The sequence below is a fragment of the Fukomys damarensis genome, unplaced genomic scaffold (assembly GCF_012274545.1).
Source record: "Fukomys damarensis isolate Sample0158 unplaced genomic scaffold, DMR_v1.0_HiC HiC_scaffold_37, whole genome shotgun sequence".
In the NCBI taxonomy this organism is placed as follows: Eukaryota; Metazoa; Chordata; class Mammalia; order Rodentia; family Bathyergidae; genus Fukomys; species Fukomys damarensis.
This window is the reverse complement of record NW_022900949.1, coordinates 51,342,924-51,355,075: the sequence shown is the minus strand read 5'-3', so window position 1 is coordinate 51,355,075 and position 12,152 is coordinate 51,342,924. Positions and strand designations below refer to the sequence as shown.

At 35.3% G+C, this 12,152-nt stretch overlaps 1 protein-coding gene across 5 annotated transcripts in view; it reads right to left on the bottom strand.

Moving 5' to 3' along the window:
* Armc8 (armadillo repeat containing 8) overlaps positions 1–12,152 on the bottom strand; it is a 93,201-nt gene that overhangs the window by 72,052 nt on the left and 8,997 nt on the right. For 3 of the 5 annotated variants that reach the window (XM_010625556.3, XM_010625555.3, XM_010625558.3), the window contains exon 2: positions 3,750–3,826. The exons of 1 other annotated variant lie outside the window; for it this stretch is intronic. In XM_010625556.3, coding sequence (XP_010623858.1) covers positions 3,750–3,826 — 77 coding nt within the window. Of the gene's footprint in view, positions 1–3,749; positions 3,827–9,371; positions 9,409–12,152 lie in introns of those variants that run through there. One more of the 5 variants, XM_010625557.2, reaches the window with a different exon arrangement.

The window sequence follows — 12,152 nt, the reverse complement described above, 5'->3', positions numbered from 1 at the left end:
TCTTATAGTTGCAAAGGTATATGACTTACACAAGTGATCTCCTTGTTCTATTTCATACCTAGTGGGCTATGCAATTATGCATATGAAAATTTCTTCTTTTAGAGAAAAGAACCTGATTTGCATTCAAATCTTTGATATAGTAGTATCATTCAAGTTTGTGCTAAATACTGTATAGTACCAACAAAAAAGACAACTTCCTCTTCTTCAACTAAACATTAAGCAGTTCTAATACTCAATATGACTTTTCAAATAAGAGTATACTCATTGACTAGACAAAACAGTCCTTTGTGATACAGGTTATATACAAAGAAGTTTCCCTACATGGGTAGGGTTTTTGCTCTAATTCAGTTACTCACCTTTAATTTCCTCACCTTTGTTTTCCCTGCTAGTATGTTATATATTTTCACACTCTTTATTGACAGAAATCAAATGTTGGCTTGCAAACAAAGCTATAATTATTGTCAATTTTTTAATGTCCCTCCAATTACATTTGGATTTAAGGCTAATTATTATCAGCCTGTCTTTTCCTTCCCTAAAATTAGTGCACTACCTCAGGTGTTTACTTTGTGGCCACCTCCCTTCCACCTACCTATTTTGTCCCAATAACAATCTCTGTGTGACTCAATGGTTGTATAATGAGTATAAACAGAAAATAATTGGTCAATTCTCTTTTCTAAATAGTGTTTTGGTTCCCTTTTTCCTCTATCAATATTGTATTAAACAAGATTACTTAAAAATATGTAAAATGTTAAAAATACAATTCATCTATCAGAGTTAACTTGCAATTAATTTTCAGACAGTGATGTAGTTCCAAAAAAGAATGAAGTTAGAAAACAAATATTCCTATCTAAAGAAAAAGCTTATAAAATCAAACTACATAAACCTCCATAATGCCAACTCTACCCTGACATAAAGTGAAAAACTATGAGGTGATCTGTCCCTTTCAAATATAAACAGATTTTAGTATTATACACAGCAATCAAAATTACTAGGGCCTTATCATTTGTATTCTCTTGACTAAGTCAAGAACTGTAGTCTCTGCTCCTTTCCCTCTTTGTTTCAGTTCAAATTGTTTTGAAAATTTAATTTAAATTTTCCCTTTCATTCTTTGAAAAGAATCATCCCAGTTTTGAAGTTACTTTATACTAGGGCTAATAACAAGTAACCACTTATTGCCAACTGGTGGGTATCCCCACCAGTTTTTTTGTGTATTTTTTTGTGTGTTATGACCGGGGATTGAACTCAGAACCTTGTGCTTGCCAAGCAGGCGGTGGAACCACTAAGCCAAATCCCTGGCCCTAACATACTAATTTTTAAATTTGACTTAATTTTCACAAATACATAGCAAAAGGGGCAATAATTCCCTCTTTACAGATGATGAAATGAAGGCTCATGGAAAGCAAGTAATCTAAGTACACATAAAGGGAAGGATCCCCAACAGGAAATACCACAACCAGGGATTCAACCTACTGTTGTTTAACGCCAAAATCCCTGCTCCTTTTACTGTCCCAATCTTTCACGGAAAAAAACTTTGTCTATCTAGTTGTGTCTGAGACTTGATAACTTTTCCAAAGGCACCAAGGCTATCAAATTACACCTCTTAGTTGTTTTGTTATAATTTAATCCTTCTCAAGGTTCTTTTATTTTCTGCGTGCACATGCATGTGTGTGTGTGTGTTACTGGGGAATAAACAAAGTGCATCACACATTCCTAGGCAAGCACTCTACTGAGCTTCCAGTTCATTTTAGATTTTATTTTAAGAGAGGGTCTCACTAAATTGCTCAGACAGGCCTGAAACTTGATTCTCCTCACCTCAACCTCCCAAGTATCTAGGGTGACAGATGTGCACAACTTTTAAAAAGCTATCACCTTCTCTGAAAAATTAAAAATTTCTCAAAGTGACAAGAAACACTTAAATTAGCTACTTAGATAGAATTCAAGACACAAATTTAGCACATAAAATCTTTCATTTATTGAACACAAGTCTGACATTCTCAAGTAAACTATTATTGTAGAGTTCTGTGTGATATTTAGGATTATCTATAGCAGAGCTATGTCTGAGAAGTATCTAAGGAGAAGTGTTAAACTTATCCCATAAACTACTCTGCAAATAGAGTCTGTACTGACTTCTACTTTTCCTGGTAATAATCAAACTGGTCTTAAGAAGAGCTGATTAAATCATGACAGTCTCCCAGTTAAGTGGTCAAGACAAAAGTAAAAACAGGAAATATCATCTCCCGTTGTTTCTGTAAATTGAGACGATGCAAAGATAGTGTCAAGGACCTCAAGTGAGTCCCAACCAACTCCTTACCTTCTCTTTCAAATCATTTTGAATAGCCCTACATATTTATCTTGCCTCTCTTTACAAATTCTTATCCCCCAGACATCCCACTATAATTCCTTTTTTTGTGTGTGATGGGATTTTTTAATATGAACTGCACAAAAACTTTACAAACAAAGCATCCTAATAACTGACAGGGCTGAGCAGATGTAAATTAAAAGTTCCATCTGGTTGATAATACTAACAGGTTAAAAAGAAAGAGTCTCACTCATTTGTGCCTCACCACTATCTAAAATGTATATCATTCTGACCCATTGTGTGTCCTTCCTTTGAACACAGTTCAGACCTGTGGGGATCCTGTGTATTCTCCAAACTTATCAGGAACCTGAGAATAGACTTTCTTCCCTTAGAACTAATGTGTTAAGAGCATGCACTGAACTTCATAAGGAGATATAATTCACCTTTCAATCACCTGAAATCTTATCCCAGCTGTCCCACTTTATTTTTTGTTTTGTTTTGGCAGGACTGGGGTTTGAACCAGGGCCTCTCTCATGCTAGGCAAGTGCTCTATCAATCACTGAGCTATACCACAGCCCTTTTCATTTTATTTTGAGACAGGTCTTGCTAAATTTCCTAGGCTGGCTTGGAACTTGATATCCTACTGCCTCAACCTCCTGAGTAGTTGGGATTACACTATGAGCCATAGCGTCAGGCCTATCTCACTTTATTTCTTAAAAGTGTAATTACTAGTACATTGCTTATAACTGTTTTTTCTAATTAAAACTGAGGGAATCTTGGAGAAAAGGAGAGTATTTAGGTTACTAAGAGTTTATTTAAATTTTCTAATGACTGCTTGCTAAATTCTGATATTTAAAACATCATTAGGAGTGAGTGATAATTTGTGATTTAACCAAAAAACAAAGCAAAATAAAAATCTATTAAGCTATTCACCCACTACTTTGCAATTATAAAAGATCAATGTTATTCTCTTGGTTTTGTGACTATTAAAGAGGCAAAAGCATTCTCCCAAAAAGAATTTTTAAAAAGTAAAATAAGTATCCTACAAAAAATAAAGCTGATCATGTCAAGTTAATAACTAACAGATGTCATAATAATAATAATCTACAACTTTTTTGTTTTTGTTTTTTTGAGACAGGGTCTCACTATGTAGTTGAGACTGACCTGGAACTCACTATGTAGCCCAGGCTGGTCTTGAATTCACAGCGATCCTCCTGCCTCAGCCTCCCAAGTGCTGGGATTACAGGAATGCACCACCATGCCCGGCTGTAATCTACAACTCTTTAAAGTAAAATATTAAAGGTTATGAATGTCAAGTAGTTGTTCCAAAAAGAAGTCAATTTAAGAAAAACAATTATAACCCTGCATTTTCAGAATTATAATAGTTGGCAAATTAAAACATGAAAACAAACAAGACTTTTTGATAGACTCTTAAATACATACTACTTACATGACACCTTGCAGAACTTTCTGGGGATCAGGGTCAAATAGCCTGTCAACATAGTGGCGACTGCTAGCTGTTACTTCCTAGAAAGTAGGGGAAAAATTATGACATCTGAAGCCGTGCAAATCATAAATTCATAGCATTACCCACAACATCAAACAGCTATATAATCTAACTTAAGGAAGATGCATTAAGAGTCCTACAACATACTATTTGCCTTCTTACTATATGAAACATGTAAGAAAATGATTTTTTTCCTATCTCAAGTATCAAAATAATTGGAAACTGCAGTGTTCAGTTGAAGATGCTGAACATCAATTTAAAAAAATTTAAGTAAGAAAGTACACAGAATACTACAAATTTTTGGAAATGAAAATGGCAGAAGAGTTTGAGAGTCAACATAAATATACACAATAACTGCTTGCTTAAAAGATTTACAGGGAAAATATTAACTACATTTTTGCAAATCATTCTGAGAAAACTTGTGACAATATGATAAAGAATAATTTAGGAAAGAAAGAAGAAATCCGGTGCTCAGTAAAAACAATTAGACAGTGGGTACTTTGGGTAAGCCCTGCAAGCTTTGTCCATTAGAAAAATATGTGCTAAGAAACAAGCGAAATTTCTTCATTAACTGCTGGATGTCACATATGTATGTGAAATAGGAATGCTACTTCTGCTTAGTACACACTAAAGGAGAGAAAATCTGGCTCTCAGTCAAAGAAAAGGGTCAGGACTTCCTGGCAGTCTAGGTATAAGAGGAAGTCAGAATGATAGAGAATAGCTTCAGTGCTGGTAGGCAGACATGAGCAAAAACTACATTAATAAAGCTTCACACTTTCTCAGAAATAAAACAATTCAGAATCAGGGTGGTCTATAAATTCAACAGAACTGGGTAAGGCTGAACTGGATAAAGCCAGATAAAAATGGAGAGGAAGGGACACGTACCTCCTTTCATTTGTATTATGAGGTTTACTCTATGTTATTTGTTGTAATATTTATTTTGGCAAGTAATACTTTAATTTTACATTGAATTTTCAGTACTTAATATTATTTAAAACAAAGAATTTATATTAGAGAACCAGAGGGAAAAAATTTGTCCCCTCCTCATTCTTTCTGACGGAATGTACTTATTTGCTGCCACCCATTTAGTGATAAATATTATAGGGAGAAGAAATTACTTTTCAGTTTAGTCAGGCCCTGAATCAGTAAAAGACCTAATTCCCAAGATAAAGCACCAACTTAAACTTCTAAGTCACTAAAAGTTCAACTACTGTACACACTGCTTTCTTGACAATAAGTTATCAAAATGTGATACATGTTTTCATACTCTGAACTTCCTACCAAAACATCCTCCTAGGCAAGTGAAATACTCTATTGCTTTTTTTTTTTTTTTTTTTTTTTTTTTTTTTTTTGGTACTGGAGATAGAACTCGGGCCCTTGTGCTTGCGAGGCAGGCACCGGAACCACTGAAATAAATCCTCGGCCCTTCTATTGCTTTTAATATGAACTCTATTTACAAAGACCAATCAGTGGTGCAAACAAGCAAAAGTGATGAAAATTATTGTGCATGTGCCATCAAAGCACAAGCATGTAACAGGGTCTGTTTTCCTCAAAATAACAGAATCAGAATTAGAAAGACTCAATAATTATCTGTCCCATTCTCTTGGTTTACAAATGAAGCTTATGATCTTTACTCCCTACAGCTCAACATCTCTTCTCTCCCAATATGGTTAAAACAACCAAAAAGAGATTTGTTATACTTGGGTTTAACACATGTGCATGCCTTAAGACTCTGTGATTTGCCTAACATATTCATTCTTTTGTGTATCTATATAAAAAAAAATGTTTTTGGTGGTACTAGGGATTGAATCCAGGGCCTTCACACTGGGTTATATCCTTAGCCATTTTTTTTTTTTACTTTTAGACATGGTCTCACTAAGTTGCCCATGCTGGGCCCAAACTTGCCATCCTCCTGTCTCAGCCTCCCAGAGTGCTGAAATTACAAATGTGCACCAATATGCCTGGCTGGGAAAATGTCTGTATTTCACTGCTTTCTTCTGCAGATCAAGTCACTCTCCTCTCAGCTCTTCTCCCTTTTCTTTCAAAATGCAGTTTGGGAATGTAAAAACTAAAGACAGAAGGCAACTAGTACAGATATTAAATAGGTTAGTAAGAGAATAGCACCTTTAACAAAGGTGACATCTGAGTAAACATGTACTTGTTTAGGACAGAGCTTTCCAGCCACAGCAAATAATAAATGCAGAGGCTCTGAAGTAGGAAGTCTTCCATAATTAAAGAACAGGAGACCATTACAGCTGTAGCAGAATGAGCAAATAAGAAAGGAGGAGATGAGGTCAAAGAACAAGGTCCAGATTATAAAGAGCTATATGGTAGCCACTAGCATCAGATGGCTTTTCAGCATTTGAAGTGCGGCTAGGAACTTAATGTTTATATTTTAAAAATTTAAATTTCATCTGTTTATTGTTGGTAGTATAGCTACTAGAAAACAAAGTGACACACATAACTCTGCATTATTTTTAAACTGAACAATACTGGTATACAGCCTTTTTGGTCATATTGAGGATTTTGATTTTTAAGCCAGGTGTTTTGGTACACACCTGTAATCCCAGCACTTCAGGGGCTGAGGAGAGAGTACTGCTGAGAGTCTGAGGTCAACCTGGACTATACACTGAGTTCAAGGCCATCCTAAACTATACAGTCAGACCTTGTCTCAAAAAAAAAAGCACAAACATTGAAAGAAAAGGATTTTGATTCTTACTGCATGAGTTGGGAAGCCATGAGAGAGGGTTTTGGAAAAAAAGTGTCATGATTTAACTTATATTTCTAAAAGATCATTCTGGGTATAATTTTAGGAACACACAAATGTATAGGCAATGACAAAAGGCTACACAACAGAGGACTAGAGGCGATTTCAGTCAGCAGAAAAGTTATTATTTCAGAGATGCAGAGATGATGGTACCCTGGACTAGGGTGAACACCATGAAGGTAATAAGGTCAATTCAGATTCCAGATAAATACAGAAATATTGAATTACCATCAAATTGAAAACAGTGTCAGACAGGATGTAGGTTATAAAAGAAGAGAGGAGCCAAGGGTAACAATTTTTTGCCTGAGCACCTAAAAAGATTGAGTTGCCAGTTAATTAGAGAAGACTGTGGGAGGTACAGATTTAAGTAGGAAGATCAAAAGTTCAACTCTGGACACATCAGGATTAAGAACCCTTATTAAACATCCCAGTAATGATGCCAAGCTGGCAGGGGACATGTTAAATCTAGAGTTCAGGAAAAAGTTATGGGGCAGAAATCAGAAAGGTGTCAACTTATAAACAGGATTAGTTCACTAAAGGAGTGACCCTGGCTAGAGCAAGGCCTGAAGTATATTCCAGATCCAGTGCAGTAGGCAGAAATCCAGTAAGCCAAATCAGAGAATGCTTCAAAGGAGTAATCACCTATGTCAAATTCTAGTGATTCTAGTGTAATGACTAAGACTTGACCACTGGATTTAGGAAAATAAGGACATCAATGACCTTAACAACAGCAGTATTGTAGGACTAAAGCCTACAATAAGTCTACAAAAACCAAAAAGTAAAAAGAAAGAAAGGAAAGGATTTTGATTCTTATAGTTATGAGTTGGGAAGCCATTAGAAGGTTTCAGAAAAAAAAGTGACCTGATTTGATGACATGTTTTTGTAGCCTTAAAATAGCATGGGAAAATAGGAAGTGGATAAAATATAGACAATTACTTCAAGGAATTTCACAGTAAAGGAGAATAAAGGACTAGCGTATAACTGGAGGAAAAGTACAGCCAAGAGCGAATTTACTTTTTTAGATACAGTAAGTTAGTGTCTGCTTATAAATTGATGGAAATGCTTTAATGGAGAAGAAAAACTGATACTACATGAGAAGTGGAAAAATATCCAGAACACTGTTCATGAATAACTGAAGGGGAATGGGATTTGTTGACAAAGGAGAACATAGAAAGTACAAACACTAGAAGGAATCAACTAAGTGGATATGCTAGTGAGAGCTTGTAAAGTTCTCCTCTGATTATGTCTATATATTTTCTAAGATAAAAGTGAGAGAAGTTTGAGTGGTCTGAAGAACAAAAAGGAGTAACACACTGACAAGGTTGTGTCCTTTCAAGATGTGGCTTGACATTCACTTCAAAACATTAATGCTCTTTTGAGTTACCGTCTGTGGCTTCCAATAGCTAGAAGGGATTTATATACATGGTGATTCCTCCAACCTCCTGATACAAAGTAAATGTGCTAAGTAGCCAGTAAAGCTCAGGGTATATTCCGTGCCCATGAAGAACAGCAGTCAACCAGGTCAGACCTATAACTGTAACTTTTGGCACAGGGCTTCAAACACTTGAGGCAGCAAGTTCTCAAAACCTGGCTCTGAACTCATTTCACATATTCAAAGCTACAATAAAGCCATCATGAGAGAGCCTGAAACAAATTTCTTTTTTCTGAAATACAAAAACAACAACAAGTAAGGAGTTGCATTCCATTGCAGAAAAGTATTATATGGAAGCAATTTTGCTTTCATTAGGGTGACTGTGAAAGGCAGGCTCTAAGATGGCTGTCAATGACCTCTACCTCCTGCTATTCACACCGCTGGGCAGTCCCCTTCCCTTGAGTGAGGACTGGGACCTATGCTTTAGCAAACAGTATGCAGCAGAGGTGATAAGCTGTCATTTCAGAAGCTTCAGAGTCCTCTCCACCCACCTCCTTTTTTCTCTGAACAAAACAAGTGGTCCAGTTATGCACTGCCTTGTGGAGAGGCCTGCATAACATGGAACTAAATTCTGCCAATGGTCATACAAGTAAGTCTGGAAATAGGATTCTCCCAGAACAGGCCTTCAGATGAATCTGTGGCTCCAGCTAATCTCCTGACTATAGCCTTGTAAGAGAGCTTCAGCCAGAGGTACCAGCTAATCCACATCTGTATTCCTAACTTACAGAAAGTGAGATAAATGCTATTTTAAGGAGCTAAGCGTTGGGGCAATTTTTAAATACCAATTGATAATAAGCTTTTGAATTTATCATCCAAACAAAGATGATTTTAAGAGTGAGAAAGAGCATGATCAACAACTGTCACAGAATAACTGGGCTGTATGATTACTCTACTTTTATTCACTTTCAGTAGTATAGAAGAAAAAGAGGAAAAACTTATACACAGCTCACAAAACTGGTCAGACATCTTGGAATGGCAAAACAGAATAGCCTCTTGTTGCCCCTCTGAAAAAACTACTAGGGTGAATTGAAGCCACTGCCTTTTGGAGGGAAAAAATCTTCAAGAAGTCCTAGACATGACAACAATAGGATTTAACTAAAAAATAAGGAGAAGTAAGTGTTCAACTCAAATATGAGGGTGAAATTATAAGTTTATTAGACAATAAAAATGATTAAAAGATTAAAAAGAAAATATCAAACTTATTTTGTTAAAAGTCTATTCTATGTATTTTTTAAAACATATAATGTTCTTTATTTTTAACATAGCACACAGAAAGAATAAATGATTTGCATTAGAAGACTTGGGTTTTACCATTAAAGAACTTTGGGCAAAAATAAAATGTTAAGCCAGACATGGTGGTGCATACCTGTAATCCCAGCTACTCAGGAGGCTAAAGCAGGAGGATCGTGAGTTCCAGACTAGCCTGGGCCACTTAGCAAGGCCTTGTCTCAACATAAGAAGGGCTGGCATGTAGCTCAGTGGTAGTGTGCTTGCCTAGAATGTATGCGGCCCTGGGCTCAACTCCCAGTACTGCAAAAATAAGTAAATAAAATAAAAATTAAAAATTGAGACTGTTTCTTCAAGAGGTGATGTTATCACATAGATCAGAGTATGGCTCCAATGAGATAACATGTAAACCATAAAAGTACCCTATTAATTTCAGGAGAATTATATTTTTGTACAATTGCTTTGACAAGTACACTAATGCCCCTCTCAGTTGTTTTTATTAATGGTTAAAACTTAGTAAAAAAAAAAAAACTTAAACAAAGATACCTATTCTCACTTAACAGCAGCTCACTCTTAAGAACAAGCTAAATAATAAACCGACTTGTTTAGTATGCTATAGTTTTAAAACATTTTCACATCTAATTTCTCATTTATTCACCTGATCTTCAGAAATTAAAACTTTAAAATATTGCAAACCCCAGTAGGGAATTCTAAAGTGATGCAAAATGAATGTTTAAACCAGTGACTGACAATAAAAATTAAGTATGTCAATTAGTCCACAACTAATAAAACTACTCATAATGGTCATCATTTAGCACGGTCAAATATTATCCTGGTTTTGGGAAAGACGGAAGAAATGCAAACACAAAAATAAGATGTTTGAATTCTATAAAAGATCTGCTTTTAAATCTATTTCAGGCTGAAATTCTGCTGAGCGTCTTTAAAAGGTGCTGGAAATAGAGAGAGAAGCTACAGTCCTTGACCCTCAAAAGGTTCATAGCACAGAAAAGAAACAGACATGTAAGAAGGTTAAAGATATAACTTGTAACAAGTGGTAATTATAATCACTTAAGTGAACTAAAAAAATAAAGGACTGAAGATAAAATTAACAGACATCAGTCGTGGGATGGAAGGTAACTGGTAACAAGTAATTAGTTCCATAACCATTAAGTATAACCATAAGAACACAAAATAAAAAGATGATGATAAAATTAACTGATATTAGTGGTAGGATGAAGGTAACCGCTAAGATTAAGCAGTTATGATGACTAACCTAAAAGACCAGTATTAATTTGTCAGGTGAAAAAGGAAAGGAAAAAGACTAAGAAAGCCTCGAGGGAGAGAGCATAACACATACATACAGTACAAAAGAGAGTTCTGAGGCAATGAGGTAAGTTTGAGAAAGAAAATACAATTTAGTATTACAATGATATAGCATACAATTGGGAATACAAAGCAAAGCTGACACAGTATTCTTTAATTCAGCTAACAAAGATAAACAATGATACAGGCAATATTCCAGGCAATGAGAAAAAGACAAAAAAAAAAAAAAAAAAAGTCTGCCTCTGCAGAGCTTACATTTTTGCAAATTGAGAAAGATTTAAGAAAGTGGTAAATACACTTTTAAAAAGGGATATAGCATATTATAGGGTTATACACAGTAAAAGGAAAATGTTTACTATAAATACGAGTCACAAACTAGGGAGACAGAGGAATTAGAAGAGAAAAAGAGAGGTATACTAAGAGGAAAACATCACTCAGCTCCATATAGTTCTTAACAGGAGCAATACTATTCCTTAGGATATAGTTTATCAATGTGTGGAAGTGATCTTGTCTGTCATGACAAATAGTGCTACTAATATCTAGTAAGCAAGGCTTTATATGCTGGGACAAGCCCACATTCCACAACTTCTCATTATCCAGTCACATAGAGGCAAACAAAATATATACATAAATTATCTGGGCCTAGAATAGAATTCCATCCTACATATAAACACAAAATGGGTTTTGTACTTTAATGTACAATTTTCCAAGAATGCAATTCCCATATAAAGAAAAGGTTGTACTTCATCTTTTTTTGTTTTTTTTTTTTTTTTGTTACCGGGGATTAAACTCAGTTCCTTGCACTTGTGAGGCAGGCCACTGAACCGCTAAGCTAAATCCCTGGCCCAGTTGTACTTCATCTTGTTAGAAATTTTACCAAAAGTTCAGCTATTTCAGAAAGTCACATTAAAAATTATTTATTGTATTTAAATAAGAATTATAACATGCTTTTATTAGTCTGCAGTGTGGCTGTCACATTCACAGCCAAACTACGCATATTCACAAATACATCACTACTTTTTACTTTCTGTTATAGTAGTACCTGAGTATTTATACATTTAAATAATATCATACATTTGTTTTCTGTCTTCCTTATCATAGCTGGTATATTATGCCAACATTTAAAAAGTTACCTGTGAGGAGGATTAACTTATGTATGAATCTCACTTCAGGACAGCCAAGAAGACTCTGCAAAGTATCTTAGAAGAAGAAAGTCTGAGTCTGATAGGGCTTGGAACCACTTAACATAACAGCTCTTAATGAGCCAGTCTACTGGAAGCCCCAGAATTCCTTTCCAGTCCCAAACAATGTAAAAGCAAAAGTTTGAGTTTCTAATGACCTTAAAACCCTCCCTTTTGCACTATGATAATTTTCGAAAACACCAAATAAATGCAATGTAAATTAGTCACAAATTCTCAATTACTTATCTTAAAAGTCTGGGGCCACTTATTCTGTTTGCACTTGTTCCTTGAGAGGTTAGAACTGCCACAATTCAGAATACCAGAAACCAATACTCTGAGAACAGCATGTCATTACACTTAGCAAGAAAAAGGATACTACTATCAACAAAGACAAATCTTATTCTTGTAGATAGCTA